The sequence below is a fragment of the Camellia sinensis genome, chromosome 12, assembly GCF_055761805.1.
Source record: "Camellia sinensis isolate YWXY chromosome 12, ASM5576180v1, whole genome shotgun sequence".
In the NCBI taxonomy this organism is placed as follows: domain Eukaryota; kingdom Viridiplantae; phylum Streptophyta; class Magnoliopsida; order Ericales; family Theaceae; genus Camellia; species Camellia sinensis.
The window spans coordinates 157,508,728-157,530,442 of NC_138972.1; the positions used below are offsets into that span (position 1 = coordinate 157,508,728).

Here is a 21,715-nt window from a genome sequence, read left to right on the forward strand (position 1 = left end):
TATATACAACAAGTTTTATAAATTTAACATAATTACATTGACTCTTTTAAAACTTTAATTTATATAATATTTAATTTAATTTTTATTAATAATTTATTAGTTGAAAAAATATATACTAAAATATGTATTATATTTTTACATTTATTCTAATGTTTTAATATCATTTTTATTAATTTATTGAACTTAAAAATATTTTTTTTTAAAAAAATGATTATCCTGACCCAAACGAAACCTATTTTTACGGTTGCTTCGGTGTAATATATGTAAGATTCTGGAGTTAGAGCTATCTATGACGAAGCTTCCTCCCCCGAACAATGGCGTATAATACGATGGGATGGGCGTGCAACAATTTATTCATGTGAAAATTCCTATGCAAGATTATATTTCCAAGATCATAATTTAATTTAATTGAATCAAATCAATCCTCCTCCATACCATACCATACCATTTGATTTGCTTCAGAAATGAATGGTTGAATGGCGTGTCAACAACAGATTGAGAAAATGGGTGAAAGTAGAAGAAAACGCGGGCAAGGGGATGATGGGTGGTTATCTGTTCCTGACGCAACTGATTCTCATGGGAAGAATGAAGAGACTTCCTCTGATATGTTGAAGAACACTCCGACAAACATAAGGAGATTGGTGGATGAGATCGAGCAATGTGAGGGTCGCCCCAAGTATCTCGCGCAGACTACAAGTCCGTCTGATGGCGGTGATGTTCGTTGGTATTTTTGCAAGCTTCCCTTGGCAGACAATGGTGCGAATAATTTATGACCTCAATTTAATCATCAAGCATACATTATGAATGTTAATCATCAATTAGTATAAAATATTTGTATTCATGTATAAAATGTTTCATAGCAGCTGATCAAGGCAAAGACTCAAGGAATAGAATTGCAACTATTACTGTGTTTCGGTTGGAAGATTTGGGAAGAAATTTGAAAAGGGAAAAAAAAAATATACAGGTAAAATGAAAATAAAATATATCTATGTCTTATGCCCCTTTTCCTTCTCATTTTCAAATCTCTCTCCAAATCCCCGACCAAATTTGATCCTTGACATTCTTTGAGACAGCATCAGCATCAGGCTGAAACCATTACATTAAAGGATTACACCTCTTACATATATATTTTGTTTTCTACTTGTGTTAGTTTATTGAGAAAATAATCAATTCATTGCTGGGTTGCATCATTCGTTGTCTGCTTTGTTTAAAGATTTCCAACACATTGCATTAGATTTTTTAGTGCATCTCTGTATCCCAATGTCATCTTGTTGCCTTTGTGTGCAGAGCTGGCTGCCGCAGTCCCTCGCACTGAAATTGTGGGAAAGGGTGATTATTTTCGATTTGGTATGAGGGATTCACTCGCAATAGAGGCTTCCTTTTTGCAGGTCATCTAATCTGACTCCTGATTATGTTGGTTACCTACTTAATGTTGTCCTTCTCTAATTCTCATTCATCTTAGGTGGCAGGATCTCCTTCATGGAGTATATTGGTCAGTATCTGATAAATGTTCAGAAACCCATCGAGTTTTATCAACTTGTTTCTTTTTTCTTTTTTTCTTTTGACGAGTAAAAGTTTATTGATAAAACCAAACACCAAAATTTCCAATACCGCTGTTTTATAGTCAAATGCCTCTACAAAGTCTAAAAATTGGTCCTAGGGGGTAAACAACACCCAAGAGCCAACTATGTAAAAGGGTCAAAATTTTACTTTTCTGCTTCAAAAGGGGTTCTTCCATCCTTCAAAAGTCCTCCAATTATGCTTTCCTGAATTAATCCACATCAAATACAAAGGAACCAAAAGGTATAATTGAGAGAAACAAGTCCATTTATCTCAAGTGACATAAATGGTTTAGTTCAATATATATATGACTATGATATTGATACGTCTTTGTTTGTTCAATATGCATCTGCAGAGAGAGGAAGAGTTGCTTTCTAGTTGGTGGATGGAGTATGCAGAATGTAGTGAAGGTCCCAAGGGCTGTCGTAGTTCTAGTGCTAAATTGAATCCACAATCAAAAGCATCTTCTTTAGAAAGTGCCCAATCAGCCCAACGATATGCAATGGAAGAAGATAGAGTTGGTGTCCCTGTGAAGGGAGGTTTGTATGAGGTATCTGTTCTGTTCTTTCCGTATTACACCCTCTTCTTGTTAATGATATACATGACAGTTGTGAAGAAACTGATTTAAAATATGCATATGGATTTCATCAAATTTCAATAACTTCAATTAGTGTTAATGCCACCTTGAATACCAGCAAGTATAGTTGTCAAATCATGCATCATAATGTTTATAATTGTTCTTTGTTTTCTGCTCATTTTTGTACGGTTTATTGTATTGTGCCCTATTGTACTTTTATGGATGGTTCTAAGTTATGCTGTTGGTCCTGGCTTGCTATGTAAAGGGACAGGAGTGTTCAGAGTGTTAAGTGAAAGTTATTTTCTATTATTTAGCCTCAATATACCTGTGAAGTAGTCGTACGTACATTAGGTTTTTTGTTCAATGCAGAAGACAGTTGGAAAATATTTTTATTATTCTTGATGTAACTGTGATTTAGGCATCCATTAAGTGTTTGTTCAATGCAGAAGATGGTTTGAAAAGGTTTTTATTAGTGTCAATGTACCTATAAGTATTGGTAAATTTTGGTCAGTGAGACAGACTAGCCCATTGATCAACCTGTATTTCCTTAAACTGATGCTTACTTATAAATGTTCTAATAGAATTTGCTGCTGAGGAGCACCCTGAACAGATACAGCCCTGCCTAGGATCCTTTTGGGTCTTCTTGCCAAAATTTATGCCAATATGCATTCCCATCTAGCTATCAGATTCAGTCAAATTATGCTGTTTTGATTGGCCATCCCCTCCCAGATTAGTGGTGCTACATTGTTGTTTTAGCTAGTGGTTTCAAGTTGACATTTGGGCAAATCCCTGAATTGTTGGTTGTTTTTGACATCATCATTTAGATTTATTACATGTTGTGAAGTGGTGCATTATGGCTTGTGTCTTCTTCCCTGAGAAATTCAACGATAAGTCTGCTGTCAATTATGTTAATTCATTTCATTTTTCATCTTTCTGTTTTATCTTCTTGTCACCGTTCCTGTTATTTTCCTAGCATGCACATTCAAGAATTATGATTTTGGAATCTTCTTATCAAAATAAATGTAAAAAAGGGAATGTTCTCTCAGAGTTGATTCCTTGCCCCTTTCATTTTCTAGTTTCCATTCTATGGATATAGAATTTTATGCCGCATGAAAATACTAATACTAGGTCATTACTTTTTAGAATTTTCTGTTTTTTGAATGCTTCACCTTTATAAATGATATCACCACTGCAGGTAGATTTAAAGAAGAGACATTGCTTTCCTGTTTACTGGAATGGAGAAAATCGACGTGTTTTAAGAGGTCACTGGTTTGCTCGTAAAGAGGGCATCGATTGGCTTCCAGTCCGTGAAAATGTCAGTGAACAGTTAGAATTGGCGTATTCCAGCAAGGTCTGAAACAGTATTTATTTATTCTTATAGTCCACAGGATGAGTTTCTAATTTTTTGACTTCACTTGTATCAATTGAAAAGCCCAGTCCACACTTCTCCTTAAAACCCAGGTATTAAGGAGAGGGAAACTGGAGCCTTATAAACCAGTACAGATGAGGCAATTCCAGGCGAAGTGGGACACATTCCAACAGTATCTATTATATTTTTATTTCTTTTTCTTCCTTTGTGTTTGAAAATTAAGGCTCATGTACTTTCTATCCTTCATTGCATTGTAAGGGGAACAAATGGTTGATCTTGTCTTATTGCCTTCAGGTTTGGAATCGGAGAACATTTCAGCCATCGGGACTTTTTGCAGCTCGAGTTGATTTGCAAGGCTCCACCCCGGTATAATATGTTCTTTACAATAAAGGAAATTTTCGCTCTTTCGATCATTAATATCTTGTGTATTTGTGTTTCTGGGTTTTTTTTTAATACAGGGGCTGCATGCTCTTTTTACTGGAGAAGATGATACATGGGAGGCTTGGTTAAATATTGATGCCTCTGGGTTTTCCAATGTGATTAGTTTGGGAAGGAGTGGCATTATGTTAAGGCGTGGATATGCTGCATCTCAGTCACTGAAACTTACTCAGGTTCCTTTCTTTCTTGATAAGTTCTTTAATATAAGAAGTGCTTGAATAAACAAAATTTTGCTGCATACTTTTGCAGTCTGCACTGCTTTTCCACAAATATGATTAAATTTTTAGATTCCTAGACTGCACTCTTTGTAAAGTCTCACTGGCAGATTTTACTTTTCATGTTACTTAGCTATATGATTCTCTCTCTTTTGAAAAGATTATAGTCTAATATGGGAATTACTCTGATAATCAAACTATAAAATTCCATCAGAAACAGGGGCCGCACATAAAATTTTTCATGAAAATAAAGGGGTTGAGTCATAAGCACAGTGGAAGCTATCTACTTTACATGTCTAATATATGCAAATGTAAGGGTAAAGCCAATAAAATCAGCTGCTGATATTTATCCAAAACACCACTTTCCATTGCTTTCCAAGGAAATCCTTGCTTTTTGTTTCTATTAGCACAATAGAATAAAGCAAGTGTGAGCATGAAGTTTGTTTGCACATGTTAAGGTTAAATTTAACTTTCTTGTTACTGTTTTTTCACATATCCAATGAAACTATTATAAATATAGGCATCATTATGTAAAAAGATTATTTGATTGTTATCCTAACTTTATAGTTAAATGTTTCGAGAGCATTATGTTTCATTTTCTGCCCCTATTTTTCTGCATTGAAATACATCAGGGTAGATTCTTTACTTTGAGTTAATGAACACTATAATCCTTGGTGCATAGAAGGGTTCCTATTTAATTGCCCTTTCATCCGGTACTGCCAAAAGAAGGCAAGATCTAGTACTTGAAATTGTTTTGTTTGCATCAGGATGAATTACGTCAGCAGGAGGAGGAAGAAATGGATGATTATTGTTCACAGGTATAGTGTTTTGCTTATAGACATTTTTACAACTTGTTCATTTTATTGTATTCAGCAAATTATTTGCAAGATTAATATAGCAGATATTTTTATATTTTATGGCAAGTCTCCCAAAAAAACTTTCTTATTTAAGTCAAAGCTTATCCTCTTGAACTTTATGGCATTGCTAAATGTTAAAAGCTTGTGGGAGAAGTTTACTAATGTATGGAACAATGCAAGAAAGCAGTCTAAGATGGTGATGCAGGACTACTTTAGGATATTAGTGATAAGGGAGAATGATTTGGTGATGCAGGACAACTTTGGGAGATTAGCGATAAAACTATCTGCAATTAGATTTGTGGTGGGTTTAGGGTACTGATAGGTTATGGAGTTGAGAGTTTTGAAAGGTAGAAGTACTAGAAGATAATTACTAGGGTTTCTAGAAGGAAAAGAGCTGAAAGGGGTTCAGCTTCAAGAGTGACAGCCTGCTAAATTTCCAAAAATTCGGCTATTTGAAGGTCTAGATGGTGAGTAATTTAGCGTACTAGTGGTTAAATTAAAGGCCAATAGGTAGGGCAAAGGATCAGGATTGAGTTGAGCTTGATGTATTATGCTTGGGACTGAGAAGTTTACTTTATGGGTGCAGCGAACAATAATCCAAGAGAACTATTTTGAGGTCTCGTGAATAAAAGGAGGACCAATGGCTTGCATGGGTTTAGCAAGTCACACTAAACACAATCACAATTTCTTTAGAACTATATTAGATAGAAGAATATAATTATCTGCTACTATAATTCTCCTATTTGCACAAGGACTTTGATTCACTAATAGGAAACTGGTAAAAACCTCTACTCATATTTGACTGTTACAAGCTTTTATTATGGAGTCCACAGTTTGCACTATTTAATATTTTGTTGATTGTATAGGTTCCAGTTCGACATTTAGTGTTTATGGTTCATGGTATTGGCCAAAGTTTGGAGAAATCTAATTTAGTAGATGACGTGAGTAATTTTCATCATATAACAGCAAGTCTTGCTGAACGGCACCTAACTTCATACCAATGTAGCAGTCAAAGAGTTCTTTTCATCCCATGCCAGGTAGACAATATATTCTCTCGCCATAGACATTTTTTTGGTTCTACATTTGTGATATTATGATGAGATTAATGTGAAATGGGATTATGAAAATTTTCAGTCATATTTAATTGAGTTTGAAATTGTACCATGTCGAAACATCATTCAACTTTTTTCTTTCCTGCTTTCATTTCTGGCCTGCCAATATGAGGCTGCCATTGTATCTGGCCAAACTGACAAATCAATTTATTGCAAAATCAGAGAATGACAGTTTGACTGCTAAGAACATTCAAGACTTATAAAAGACCTAATAATAGAGATTGACCTAAAACAAGACCCACAAACCACTACTATTGCTTATGTTGCAGCAAATCTAAGAATTTTCAGACTACCGTTGATTAATAAAACTTGATTAAATATAAATAATATGATTAAAACAACTTATGAATGGAGATTCAACATATGAATTTGGGTTTAATCTAAATCTTTACTAAACTAGGTCTAAGTGAGCACCATGTGAAATTCTTGATTTGCCCGTTTTCATGTTTATCTTGCTCCATACTGCTGATCTCTTGGTTTATTTCAGATAAGTATTTGTATTGTTCTTGAAAACTTAGAATATCCGGAAAATTTCTTAATAAGGGTAAGGCATGAGGAAAACGATAATTTAATGAAGTTTTGGATGCTATGTAGATACTCGGGCATTTCAAAGGGAATAGCTAATACATGGAACAATGAAAGTTCAATGATGTTTCATAAAATGTGCTAGCTTTGTATGTTGTTTCCTGAAGGTCATTTATGCAGTTTCTAACTCTGTTCTAGTTAAATGTTGGTATGCAATGTGGGATCTATTTATCTCTATGGATGATTTACTCTATGAATCAATTGAGAAAATATTGAGAAAAAAGAAAAAAAGAAAAAGAAGCTTGGTATGCAATCATTTGTTGCAGTTCAAAAAAAAAAAAAAAAAAAAAATTGAACAAATATTTTAAATGAGCTTGGGTAAAATATCAAGGTTGGATTTCAGTGGGGTAGACACAATTTGTTTTAGAATAGACTGGGCATACCTTTTGTTAGTGAACCTACTTGAAATTTCACAGCATTTCCATATATTCAGATTTTTTTTTTGATAAATAAGCAAATATTATTAGGAAAGCATCAAAAGATGATGCAACTAATACAAGAAAACTACCCCAAATTGGGAACCAAAAAAGACAAGGGCTAACCAATCACCTCATCTAAAAAATCTAGAAACACAAATAAATCCGGATCTACCCTACCCTCCAACCAACTATACATAACTACAAGAAGACGATTCTGTAACCAAGAAACCCCATGAAAAACCTCTGAAAAGGTACATCTATTCCGCTCCAACTAAAGTAGCCACATCAAACGGAACGGTACCAATGACCAAGCCCCCCCGCCGCCGCCGCCCTAGACAAACGCCTCGCCACACCCAAAGGAAATCCAACACTCCCTGTGGTTAAACCCAATCAACCCTAAAGAGTGAGCAGACAAAACCCTACAAATACAAAGTCACCGAGCAATGAAGAAACAAATGATCCACTGTCTCCGCATCCTCACAGCACATACAACACCGGTTCACTAGGATGTGCCCCCACCGTATCAAATTATCCAATGTGAGATTCCGACCCAAGGCTGCCGTCCACATGAAAAAGGCAACCTTAGTCGGAACCCCCGAAACCCAAATACTTGTCCAAGGAAAGACCCTACCACCATCCCCCATCAACCCCCAATAAAAAGATGCTACTGTGAACCATCCCTTTGCCCCCACCCCATTCCACACCAAGACATCTTGGCCGACCCCAACACTCCCCAATCCATATAAAAAACCCCACATCTCCACCAACTGAATAACCTCCCAATCTTGAACCTCCCGTCGTAATTGAATATCTTAAACCACCACACCCCCACCACCCAAATAAGAAGCCACCGAAGCTTCCTGATCCATCGCAATATTAAAAATCATAGGGAAACGGGTCTCCAACACAAACTCCCCACACCACTTATCTTTCTAGAATCTCACCCTAATCCCAACCCCCACCTTAAATCCTACCCACTACCAAAACTCCACCCTCTCCATCCAAATCCCTTTCCATAACCCACACCCATAAGTACAAGACCCAGCCCCCTTTGCCCACCCCATATTTAGAAGCCACCACCTGCAGCCACAATCTGTGAGGCTCCAAAGCAAAGCGCCATAACCACTTTCCTAACAAGGTTCGATTGAAAGTCACCAACCTCTGCACCCCCAGCCCTCTAGCTTGCTTGGGTTGACAAATCTGTTCCCAATCAACCAAATGATACCTAAAATCATCTCCGCCACTGCCCCACAAGAAGTCCCTCTGAAGCCTCTCCAACTGTTGCGCCACCGACTTTGGAATAACATGGGCCGATATGAAATAACTGGGCTTGAATGACCACCCCCATTTAGGCTTGAATGACCACCCCATTTTCGGCTTGAATGACCAGCTAAGGAGCCCACCCCCTTAACTTCCTGCCCCCCAATTGAGTCCCCTTATTTTTTATCACAGCCCACTTACGTGGGCCCACCTCTCCTTTATGATTTTCCTGGGCCTGTCTCCAGTCTATTTGTCCCCCCCCCCCCCAGACCCCCTTTGGTGGGCCACCTCCACCCCTACAGGCTGGGTGGTGTTGCCCCGGAAACCCATGGGTCTCTCATCTCTCCTAAATCTATGTAAATATTCATTCACCCCAATTCTCGGCTGAAATCCCCGATCTAATTGCCCAAAATCCCCCATTGCCTAGTACAACCCAGATACCCGCTTTCTTGGTTGTTGGCGAACATAGCTCCACCACCGGATCTGCCTTTACCCACACTGGCAGCGAAAATTGCCACATCCCCCATTGGAGGGAGACTCGCGGTAGCGTATTCTCTGAGCATCGCACACGTATCCGAATTGAACCCAGATCCACCGACGACTCATCCACCTCGACAAAGCCACCACACCGATCGTCGATAATACGGTACACCTTGTCCCCACGGAGATGAATAGGCAAACCCATCACCCGAATCCACACACTCTTCTCTGGCATCAATTTGTTCCCTGAGATACAGAGAGCCAGTGTTAAACACCACTCCAACAGTAGATCACACCCCTCCACTGTCCACCGCCATCGTAACAACGCCTCCGCCTCACTTTTGGTTGGCAAAACAAACAAGAAAGCTGTATCTCCCAGTGGTTGCACCTCCACTTTCCTCGAATGCTGCCACCAACGTCCAAACCAGTCAGAGATAGTTGCAAAACTCAAGCCTTTGCCACCCAACCCCCCTAGCTTGCCCACTAGCGATCTATCCAAGATCCGGAACCAATCCACATCCACCTAAGAGCTAACAACCCTTTCAGAGTCACGCTCAATGGCTGAAAACATTGTCCTAGAGTTGGACATTACCTTCCTGGACCCAATGGGTCACGGAACCTTCTCATCGTTCAACCCAAAGCTGTCGATAACCAGCGCCACCCCTTCCCAGCCATCACCGAACGCAAATACAGGTATGTAAATTTGTTGTCGCTGCTTCCCTGTGGTGACGACTACTTGAAACGACGACCTCCCTCCTTCCTCGCCTCGTACCCAGACTGCTTTAGTCCAACTACCCCCACTGAGATGACCCCAAAACTTTAGGCGACTGGGTTCCTTAGATGCTAACTTCATTCTGGCCACAATCCAACGAGTTTCCGAGCCATTTAGCACCACCGCCCGACAAAACCCCTCCTCCCTCTCGACAATGGATATCCGGCATTTCCTATCCACTCCCTCCGATGCCTCCTCAAACCCGAACAACTGGCCGCCGAGGAAAAGAATCCGCCGGCGTGGCCCAACTTCTTTCCTTGCTGGGAACATTTACCTTCCTAAAATTGTGGAGCACATTTTCCTCTGCACTACCCAACTCCTTATCCAATCAATCTTGTTAATACTACTAATTCACTACCAAGTCAGCCACTATCAAATGAACTTTGCAGTGATTGAATATAAAATGTAAACTTATTTCCATATATTCAAATTTGTACACATAAATTTGTAAGTCATTACATGTTTGATTGTAAATTGTTTTTTTAGCTCAGGTTGTCTTAAAAATCCTTTAGCCTTCTTATAATCTATATGGTTTGCTAATAATTTCAATATTCTTGTAGGTTGTTATATTACGGAGTTATTAATTTTGTTTTATTTGTATGTTGTTGTTTCTAATTTGTTTTGCACTAATATTGGGGGTTTTTTTTCTTCTTTTTTTTATTGTTGTCTTTACTTAAGTCATTTTGTCTGACCTTTTCTCTCTTCTCAAAAAATGGCTTCAAAATTGCTACTCACTATTGCTTGTATGCTGTCTAGTGGAGGAGGGGCTTGAAGCTAAGTGGTGAATCGGCAGTTGAAAAATTAACTTTAGATGGTGTGCGAGGTCTGCGTGTGATGTTGAGCGCTACTGCTCATGATATATTGTACTACATGAGCCCTATCTATTGCCAAGATATTATCAATTCGGTATTATATACTATGTCTTAGTAAGCTTTCAATTTTCCTTTCCTTTTTATTTTTTATTCCCATTCCTGTTCAACATAGCCTGTTTATGTGTTCTAAAATGTTGAATATAGCATTTGAATTGTAGACACTAGGTGGTAGTTTGTTGTTTTGTAGCTCAATTGAGATTCTAGACTTTTCTATTGATTTTAGGAACTTAATTTTCACTAATTGCTTGATTTGGATTCAAAATAGTGCAAGCTCAATTGACTCTCGTATAGATTATGTAAATCAATGTGAATATCATTGGTTGAGTAGGTGCTTCATCAATAAATTTACCTGAAAATAGTTGATTTTCCATGTATGAATAAGAATATGAAAAGATGATGGAGCAAAAAGAAAGAGATGCCAGAAAAGAATGAGAGTTATGGTTCCCTCCCTTGAAACTCTAATTTGTACTTGCTTCAATAATGTTAAAAAAATGCCCTCTGTACACATAAAACATATATCCCAACACTCCACAAGATGGTGTGAAAATATCACACATGTCCAATTTGGTTAGGATATTATGAAACACGTTACTTAATACTGCCTTTGATAGGATGTCAACAAATTAATCTTTAGTCTTCACATAAGGAGTACAAATACGTAGAACATTTAAACTTATCTTTGATAAAAGTGCTTATCAATGTCAATTTGGAGGTGATGTTCCCGTTGATTTTTTGTATTGTGATTGATCGGGAGGCGACGGTGGCTTCTTATGCTCAGGTACAAGGCCACGTGGTGGTGTGGAATGTTGGGTTGCGTTGTGAAGTGTAGGATTGGGAGGTGGGCCAATTGCTGGCATTGTTGGGCTTTTTGTACGGACTCTAGTTTGGGCGCGTTGGGGAGGATTCTTTGATATGGGATTGTCTGAAGTTCAAAGGGGTATTTTCTGCGTCTTCTTTTTACCATATGCGTACGGGAAGGGATGGGGTGCTGTTCCCATGGAAGAGTGTTTGGGTGGTGGGTTGTTCGTCCAAAGTTGCTTTCTTTGTGTGGACAGCAGCATTAGAGCGTATTTTGACAATTGATAATTTGGTTCGTCGTGGGCATATTTTAGTGAACTGGTATTGCATGTGTTGTGGGGATGCTGAGACAGTGGGCCACTTGCTTATTTGCTGTTCGGTTGCTTCACGTCTTTGGATGTTTATTGTTGCTATCTTCGGTTTGGCTTGGGTTCAATTAGGGACAGTGAGGGCGGTGTTACAAAGTTGGGCTGGGGAAAGGGTTGGGAAGAGACGTCGGAAGGCATGGAAGTTGGCTGGCCATTGTCTAATGTGGCTAGTTTGGTTGGAGCATAATAGGTGAGTTTTTTTGGAGGAGATGCGTTCGGTGGTATGGTTGGAGCGGCGTTTGTTCATTGTGCTGCATAGTTGGATATCTTTGACAGTGGACCCGAATGTTTTGACTTTTGTTGATTTTGTAGAGGATTTGATTTAGTAGCTATTTTGTTTGTTTTGTCTTGATGTTTAGTGCTGTTTTGGTTTGTTTGCTGATAACTGTTAGGTTCGTTTTTGTATTCTTTGTATCGTCTTGAAGCTTCTTCAATAAAGTCTGCTTATTTATCCCAAAAAAAAAAAAAATGTTAATATGTTTAGTTTGATCATGTTGAATGGGATTATGAGCAATATTAATACCTGCCCCGTTATCACAATACAACCTCATTGACTATTTTTTAGTGAAGCCAAGATCTTTAAGAACCATCTCGAGCCAAATAAGTTCATAAATTCTGTCATGAGCTCATACCACCCCAAACTGGAATGAACCAAAGGCCTAACTGAACAAAACCTGAAGTACTCCTGTTTGTTTGGGGTATAACCAGTCTGAATAGCGGGAAAAAATTCAATCAATCTATTCCACCCACATGCATCCATGCAGAGCTATTGATCTGTGCTTCTTTTCAGTTGCTTTTGCCTCCTTCGAATATTCTCTCTCTTACAAGAAGTTGGCTGGTGGAATTCTCATTTAGTCATTTATGTAGGATAAGAACAGTCCCTTATTGTGCCTTAGAGATCAGTTCATCATAGTTTCTCTTGTAGACATGTCATGAGCATTACTTTCTTACTTTTCTAAAATATGACATACAACAATACTTAATTCAAGATATGTAAGATTAGAAGTAGCAATGTGTTCAGACTCATACTAGATGATTCCTCTCCAGCTCTCCAACCAGTTAAACCGATTATATTTGAAGTTCCTGAAGAGGAATCCATGTTATGATGGAAAGGTGCGTGACTGGTTGAACATTCACTTCTTTCCTTGGTTAGGTTTTAATTATTCAAGTTTGTGATTACTGTTGAAATTCTTTGCTTGTGCTACGCTTTTTGTAGGTTTCCTTGTATGGTCACTCTTTGGGAAGTGTCCTCTCATATGACATTCTTTGCCATCAAGAGAATTTGTCCTCCCCATTTCCAATGGACCGGATGTACAAGGAACAAAATGAAGAATCTTCCCCTATTATGAACAGCCAATCTTCTGAATGCAACTTCACGTCCTGTCAGGACAAGAACTTCTCAGTAAATAATGAAACTATGGGCATGGAAGTCCCCATCAAAGAAGACAACATGAGTGAACAACTAAAAACTTCACCAGTCCTGGAGAAAGAACAAGAAGAAGATTCTTCTGTTCCTGTTGGTTTTTCAGTCACATTAGATTTAGATGAACATTCTTTGAGGGCCATGGACCCTAAGCAACAGGTTTCTGATTGTAGCAGCATGCTTTCTTGCAAAGGGGAAGACTTTAGTGAAGCCTCAAGCATGAACTGTGCAGTCCCTGTGGCCGATTCAGGGAAACTGTCTGAGGGAGTGTCTGAGAGTGACAAAGAAAAAGAAATAAAACTGCTGAAAGAAGAGGTTGTATCAGTAACTTTGCTGCATTAATTTCTGGATATTTTTTTCTTCTATTGAATAAACTTCTACTTTGACAGATAGATTCCCTAAAAGCAAGGAACACAGAATTGGAATCTCAGTGCGGTGCTAAAGGTACATTCAGAAGGTGGCTTTAAGATAATTGTGGTTCTTCTTCTCCCCTTTTTTATGCTTTCTACAGTTTTTGTTATGGTTCTTGTGGATGGAATGAATTTTTATTTGTTGTTATGGAATATGGGATTTAATGTATAATATGAACAGGAAATGAGGCAGTGGCCAAAACTTTTATAAATGAACCAATTTCTGGAAAATTTCCACCTGGACAAAATGATACATCGAAGATTTATACTCCTTGTATAAAATATACGAAGTTAGAATTCAAGGTAATATTTTTCCTTATTGTAAATTTGTAATCTTAAGCTTTGGGGGACATGTTCCTTATTTTTTCTCAATTTTGTATCAGGTGGACACTTTTTTTGCAGTTGGATCTCCCCTTGGTGTTTTTCTTGCCCTCCGCAATATTCGTATTGGTATTGGTAATAATTAACGCTTTCTTGATTTTGTAATTGGTGTAAATTTGATGTGTTGATATTATTTGTTCATGGACATGAGTCCTGTTATTTTTCTTGTAAGAAATCTTTTACAGTGTGGCCTAAAATCAAAATTCCAACATTATTGATACCAATAGACTAGAATAATTTTGGAATTGTTTCCTGATTGCCAACTTGACGTTGTTTTTCCTTGTTAGATTCTTTCATAGTTTTTCCACTTCTATACTTGTGGGCATGGGCTAAGTGGCATGGACATTTCTATATAGGAGCTGTGTCCCTATCAGATCACATGTGGATGCCAACACTTCTTGACACTCTCACACAAGCTGTATCCCTGTCAGAGCACGTGTGGTACTGACACTTCTTGCCACTTGTAGACATGTCCAGTGCTTATTGAATGTGTCCAGAAATTAAGAAATAAACTTGACTATACCTGACACTTGGTTGATACTTCTTGGACTCATAACCTACAACTTAAGTTTCCTGAACACTTTTGACTTGAGATGGAAAGAAATCTATAGGCTGCTAATTTTGTACCAATTTTTTTTTTTTTTTTTCTTTTGGAAGTATCACCATCGCAATTCAAGCAACCGACGGTCACTTTTCAATGCATGAAAAGAATATATGACAAAGAAGTGGGGAAAAAAGAAAGAAAGAGAGATTAGTAGAAAAATATTTTATACAGTATAAGCATTTGTTGATGTAAATATGGATCAGTAAGTAATGACATCCTTTTATCATATAAATATATGTAGAGTTATCAAATAATACTAATAATTATAATAATGCATATACATAAAAATACATGTTGATTTAATCCATGTCCACGTATCTTTTCTAGAATTTTCCTGCATTTCCATGTTGTTTTGTGTCTGTATCTCATGTTTTTGTAATGCAGATCTTTTAATCAAAGGGATGCTTATATAACATAATCATATTCTTGATGTATCCTGATATCTCGTTTGCTAATGGTGTTCTTTTGGGATATTGTTTTCACAGCTTATCAACTTTATAGGCAAATAAAGTTGTAAACCCTGGCAGTACTCTTTTATTGTTTCTTTAACAATTGTCCAACTTTGAAGCTTATCATCTCTAGTTGTAGTCGGTCATTCATTTACTTGCACCTTTTCCTTTTGAACTCTAGGCAAAGGGCAAGAATATTGGGAGCAGCAAAATATATGTGAAGAGATGCCAGCTTGTCGCCAAATGTTCAACATTTTTCATCCATTTGATCCTGTGGCGTATAGGTATGTCTTAGTCCCTATATCATGATACTCTTATGGATCTGTATCACAATCTCACACATGCACTCCATCTCGTTGAAAGGCTTTAACTAGAGCCTTCCATGGAACCTTTTATTTTCTCCTTAGTCGACTTTAATGTTGCCATGCAAGTCACTCTTGTTACTTATCCAATGTAACTGTATCCATATTTTGAACTTCGGGTTTGAACAGCTAATAGAATATTAGATGCACATGCACTATATGCAATAGCTTTGCTGTGGTGTATGTACAATCAAAGAATGGAGAATATAACATTATTTCCTTGTTGAGTCAGAAAAAAAAATTCTTATGCAACAAATAGGAATGGCTCGGTTTGTTATCTTATGGGCCCCACATATTTTTTCTTATGGCTCCATTCCCTTTTAACCCTTGTTTGTGTGCATTTTATGCTCGGGACATGATGTCCAATCCCCAATCTTCCCCCTTCCATACAACTACCAAAAATATTCCTGCCCTTTTTTTTTTATTCAATGCTTTATCATAGTATAAATACTTCCAACGGTATATTCCCACCCCTCTTATCAATTGTGAAGCTGATATACTCTATACATGCAAGTGAAGCAACAAATAGGAAGGAAGAATCAAAACCTAGAGCTTTGATACCAAATGATGCAATTGAATGTATTAGAGAGAAATCCCCAAGTTTACGGTACAGGAGCTTGAGCTCTGACAATTACAATCTCAAATGATCAAAACTGATTACTGCAGGCCCTAACCACTTATTTATTGGCTAAAAGACTCAACTAATACTCATGAATAGCTCATGTACAGCTGGCCCAAGCTAAAACACAACTACAACTCTCAATTTTACCACGTCAGCTGGGTTGACCCAGTTGGTACTTGAAATCCTGCTGAATTAATTCACACACATGTTACTCCCTTCCCAATTTCCCAATTTCTTCTTCACAACTGTGATAGTTATTTTTACTTCTAAGATAAAAGTGAGCTAGAATTGTGAGATACTTATACTCTCACCTGAAATTTTCATGTGACTTCTACAACCTATTACCCTTATACATGCATCCATACACAGCTTTCTTATTTGTAAGTAGTTGAATCTAGAACACGTTTATTGAAGCTACATTGGCTTTTGTTACAGAATAGAACCACTTGTCTGTAAAGAATACATCAGCAAACGCCCTGTTATTATCCCTTACCACAAAGGTGGAAAACGATTGCATATTGGACTTCAGGTATGCTCTCTAACAGTAATATTATTTTTGGTTTAAGCTTACTCCATTCTCATTCTGTCCTCATACTGTGTGTTGCAGGAATTTGCTGAAGATTTAGTTTTACGTTCTCAGGCAGTAACGGATCAACTAAACTCCGTAAAGGTGGGTTCATTTATGTCATTCTAACTATCACATAATAAACGGACTAGTGATCTTTTCAACTAAAACTTTTTTTCTAGGATTCAGTTATCATTTTAAACAAAATGGAATCATCTCATTGAATTAAATCTAAAAGTTACCATTTTAAACAACAAAATAAAGACAAATGCAAAATGAACTAAAAGCAGATGGCAGGCAATGTGCAATAACATCCATGCATTTCCTTGGCTAAATTTTTTTCCAATTAACATGTTAACTGGCTTCTCCTTGCCTATTTTCTTCCTCTCTGCTGGGCACTTACTGAATCCTTAGTTGAGTGCTGTCCTCTCTGTGCTTGTTTTGAACATAGAAACAACATGACACTGAGATATATTGAACAATTGTTTTCTAAGGCTACGATATATTATTTACTTTTTTGCTTCTTTTTTCACCATTTTCACAATTTTGTAAAGGAAAAACCATGACTATTTCCTTTTTCTTTCCTATGTTTGTGTTACCTTCAGATTTCCTTTTCTCTTTTGGTTTCAGTTGAAAATTAGCTCATGAATTGTTGGAGAGTTGAATTTTTTTGTTGTGGATTTAACTTACTGTGGGAAAAGTCAAGAAGCTCAGTTCTTGAGGATTTAGCATTATCAAAAAAAATAGTAAACAATTAGATCTCACAAGCCATTGGCTTTAGGAAAGGATTTCTCATTGTTGGAGGAAAAAACAAGTTCAACATAAGTTTCTAGGTGTGAACAGGGTGGGGCACAGGAAGTTGAAAATTTCCAAAGTCACAAGTGGGCCATATCCAAAGAGAACCTAGATATGTGACTTCAGCGAGGGAGATTCACACAAGATCACTCTAACTGCTTTTTGAGGGCTCTCTCTCCTCCCTTTCACTATATCTTCTCTTTCTTTGTGTATATAAAAAAAAATACATATATATTTGTATATGTTACTTCGGGTTCAGAGTGGGAGTTTAACTGGATGGTCAGGTTCAGCAATGGGGAGGGGCCACCGCAGAGGGGGTGTGCCGTGTGTGTATGTGAGTGCGTGAGAATGTTTGTGAATTAAGTACATTTTGATTTATCACTGTAAAGACACACTGGGGATCATGTTTCTTTTAGCTTATTCAACAATATAGAAGTTGGCCATTAAATTGATCAATTCACCCTAGGCAATTGGTTCTTGATTACTCAACCCACCACCATATTTTTTTTTAAAAATTGACAATGGCTTGGGTACATTTGTCTTTTTATTGCACGACATTAATCCATTCTAGCATATGCATTTTGTTTCTGATTGAAGTACGAGTTTTGAAATATCTGATTTTTTGAACAGGTCAAAATGCTTACACTATGCCAATCAAGAAACAAGGATAGCCTTGATGGTAATACAAGCATACTTGTTTCCTTTATTGCCTCCACCCCGTGCCTTTTGGTTTCTTAACTGTCTTTTTCCATGCAAGTTGGATAAATAGAAACCATCATTTAGCTGAAGGGCCTTCCTTTTTTCCCTTCCTCTCCACCCTTCCCAGAGAACAAAGCATATAACAATCCACTTTAACTGCTAAATCCCTTGATTAATTGTGTCCTTCTGTGTACATATTGCAGAAGTATTAGAAGATACCCAAGAAAAAGAAGAGAGATCATATGGTTCAATTATGATGGAGAGATTGACTGGTAGTGAGGATGGGCGAATAGATCATGTGCTTCAAGTACGCACTTGTATCACTTGGTCTCAACTTCTGAGCTTTCATTGTTTACAAATTTGAAGCTTACATTTTTTTGTTCTTTTCAATTTTTTAATTTCATTATGAGAGCATGTTTATTTGGAGGTAACAAACCTTTGCTATTCTTTTGCATCCCATTGTTAAATATATTCTCTTATGTTGTTGCCTAATCCTTACTTGAACATTAAGGCTATTCGTATCTCATATTTTCCGTTAATATATATATATATATATATGTATATATATTTATCGGCAACAAAATGACTCAAAGAATGGACTGTCCACTCTCTTATCAACACAATTGGTTCTCATGAATAGATAACAAGGAAATAATCATTAAGTTTTCTAAAGAAATTGAAATTCCAAGAGGTAGGAACTGAAAAGGGCAATGCCATAAAGGCAATGGAAGCATTCTGTGAGTGGGAAAGATGATATAAGTGAGAGAACAAATTATCGAATGAAGCATCCCTGACCCAAACATCCCCATGAACAAATATTCTTCGCCTTTTCCAAAACAAAACTTATCATGGATTGGACTAAATTAGTTCGTCTTCCCGATTTCACAAACAGAGATGCAAAATTGGAGTTTGTTGTGCTTAGGTAACATTTAGATGGTAGCATTCAATCATTTGACAATTTCTTTCGTTCCCTTCTGCTGGCCCTATAAAAAACATTAGCATTCTATTTATCATGGGTGCATTTGCTGCAGTGAACTTCAATTTTGTTCTGAAATATTTTCCTTGTTGGTAATGCAGGATAAAACCTTTCAGCATCCATACATATCAGCGATTGGATCACATACGTAAGTTACCCATTTTGTGCTTCGAACCTCAAATTTGTATTTTACATTCTTTATGTTGATTTTAATTTTTTGTTGGTTTACTGAGTAAAACATTGGCATCACATGAGCAAACTTATTACATTTTGCCAGATTTGAGTTTTGTGGAGTGAATTGTTTTTCTTTTGAAGTGTCATTAGTATTTCATTTTGCATGCATGATTGTGTAGAATGTTGCGATTTTCTGTGGCACTGATTGCAGGTAAATATTCCAATAACTATACATACTGGAAATTTTAAGGTATAAATAACCATTTTTGCATATTACACTACACAACTATTCCACTTGTTCGGTGGTATAGTATTGTACCATCTGTATGTGATGTAATGCTCCCTTAAGTTGCTGCAAAATTGAAGAGTATAGCCCTATCCACAAAGGAGACAGACTGCTCCACTGGGTGGGGACGTAAATGTAATTGTTTGTGTGGCAACTTATTGAAATGGTGCATCCTGCTTTAAAATGGTAGTGTTCCCTCCCATTAAGTTGTGGATGGGCAGTTTACAGAAGATAAGTCTCTAGATGTGGGAGATAACTTGTTACCTTTACACTTTCTAGATATTTTCTTGAATCATTGAGAAATTATGGACAAGGGAGACTTAGTCAAAACCCCTCCACCGGATCCTTATTTGGTGAAAAGGACAGTTCAATTTATTTTGCTTCATAAACCCCCTAAGGAGAAAATACATAATTGAGCAAGGACAAAGTAAAATATCTTTTCTTTTTTTTTTTCTTGAACAATATTGGCAGGGTAACATATTACTATCAAACAGAGTAACATATTACTATGAGACAGAGTAACATTTTACTGTTACTATTTACATCAATTTTGACGGTAATATATATATATATATATATATATATATATATATATATATATATATTTAAGAATTTCATAGCAACATAAATCTTATTTGATAGATTTTGACAAGAGAATTTTAAAAATACTAATTTTATTAAAAATTGATATCTACATCAAAAGTTATATTATTTTAAAGTTTAATATTTTGATAATAATAATACATGTTGGATTTTTCAAGAAAAACTTTTTGTATTTGTCCTTAATGTATTAAAATTTTATTATTTGGGGGCTTTGACCAAATCCCCCATTTATAAACTAGCAAAGACTAGTTGTTGAGGTGACCCTTCCTTACGTGCAGCGTGTGTAAAAAAACCACCCCAATTGAAACCAACCCATGCAGTTTGAGAAGGTGAACAAGTTGGGTTGGGTGGGTTAGAAGATAAAAATTGGTGGGTTGGGTGGCTTGTGAGTTAAAATTTGTCAACCTACCTACAAATCAACCCAACCCGCCTATGTTCTCTTCCATTTTGTATTTCTAACCCACTCAAACCGTTGGTCTGAAACAGCCAAACTATTCAACCAACCCTCTTTTGTGGATGGGTGAGTTGGCGGCGGGTTGAAAAGTTCTCAATCTGCTAAATCTGATTTGTGTGATTGAAACCATGACTTTGCACAGCACTTCACATGCCCTAGTGCTCACGTAAGCTTGAACTTGTTGGGGCATGGACTTGGTACTCTATAGTTTGCTAGTTTGTTTCCTCCACCCTGATTAATTATTTGATTCTTCCGTTGGTTTTCAGGAACTATTGGAGGGATTATGATACTGCCCTTTTCATACTGAAACACCTGTATCGAGACATAGCTGAAGAAACTGAGTTGCTCGAAGAAACCAAAGATGGCAGCTCAAAATATGAAAGCGATTCAGATGGCTCATCAGAACAAAGAGAGGCTGTAGAGGAAGAACTTCCTTTAACATTTGCTGATAAGGTTTTGATAAAAAACTTCTCAAGGAAAGCAAAGAACATTATGAAAAGACGCTAAAAATTTCCTCTCCGTTTGTTCTGCAAAATGTTAGTGCATTGAGACATAACAGGGATTAGTCAGTCTTTGTTTCTAGCTAACAGATACCTATTTCTTGTTTCTTCATGCTGTACGTAGGAAGAAATTTGTAACATTGTTTGAAGAATTACATGAACGGATTCCATGTTTCTGCATAGTTTGTATATTAAAACAGTGAATCACTGAATTACATGAATAGTAAAAAAAATAAATAAATAAATAAAAAGAAGGTTATTTCGAGACCTGTTCTTGAATCACTGAACTTTAATTGTTCTTTCTTTTCTGAACTATTGAGTGAATTCTTCATTTTACTCAACTCTAGGAAAGAAGGGTATGGTCATTGTATTTGCTTGGTTCATAACTTTATATTGTCAAGTTTTTACAGTCGTTACAAACTGACTTGCATTCAACACATGAATTGAAAAGCAAATAATTGAACAAAACACTTGATATTTTCCTTTTTCAAAGGTGAGTTAAAAACTGTGGTATTAAATTGCTTAAATTTAATATAGATTAATCATATTAAAAATAAAATATAGGGGGGAAGCAATCTTCAAGGCCAACAATGAAACAGTTGATCTGATATCATGATGACTAATATGAAAAATAAAGGAGAAGAAAAAAGAAGAATACAGAAAACTAGGGCTCTCTCCTTAAGCCCTTTGTATATTTAAGGAGAACATCAAGAAAGTGGAGAGTGAAAAA

The 21,715-nt window shown here is 36.9% G+C and overlaps 1 protein-coding gene across 8 annotated transcripts; it reads left to right on the plus strand.

Annotated features, from left to right (window-relative positions):
* The first annotated feature begins 229 nt into the window (after positions 1-229).
* LOC114283768 (phospholipase SGR2) lies at positions 230-21,252 on the plus strand. Of its 8 annotated transcripts, none has more exons than XM_028226649.2 (22): positions 264-756; positions 864-964; positions 1,288-1,388; positions 1,916-2,110; positions 3,333-3,488; positions 3,801-3,872; positions 3,965-4,117; positions 4,927-4,977; positions 5,883-6,053; positions 10,401-10,550; positions 12,730-12,795; positions 12,899-13,420; positions 13,495-13,549; positions 13,697-13,818; positions 13,899-13,971; positions 15,131-15,233; positions 16,369-16,462; positions 16,541-16,603; positions 17,924-17,972; positions 18,196-18,299; positions 19,070-19,116; positions 20,752-21,252. In XM_028226649.2, the coding sequence occupies exons 3-22, from the start codon at positions 1,350-1,352 to the stop codon at positions 20,990-20,992; spliced, it is 2,526 nt and encodes an 841-aa protein (XP_028082450.2). In that variant the 5' UTR covers positions 264-756; positions 864-964; positions 1,288-1,349; the 3' UTR covers positions 20,993-21,252. The 8 variants fall into 8 exon arrangements, with proteins under 8 accessions (XP_082753892.1, XP_028082447.2, XP_028082448.2 ...); XM_082897768.1 differs by having other exon boundaries at positions 352-756; positions 1,288-1,803; positions 13,899-13,965; XM_082897767.1 differs by having other exon boundaries at positions 617-756; positions 1,288-1,492.
* Positions 21,253-21,715: the final 463 nt, after the last annotated feature.

Coding starts and splice junctions, on each gene's coding strand:
- LOC114283768 (XM_028226646.2), top strand. CDS start 477: ATGGCGTGTCAACAACAGATTGAGAAAATGGGTGAAAGTAGAAGAAAA. Junction 1,389..1,915: donor TAGAGGCTTCCTTTTTGCAG/GTCATCTAATCT, acceptor ATGCATCTGCAG/AGAGAGGAAGAGTTGCTTTC. Junction 16,463..16,540: donor GATTGCATATTGGACTTCAG/GTATGCTCTCTA, acceptor TGTGTGTTGCAG/GAATTTGCTGAAGATTTAGT.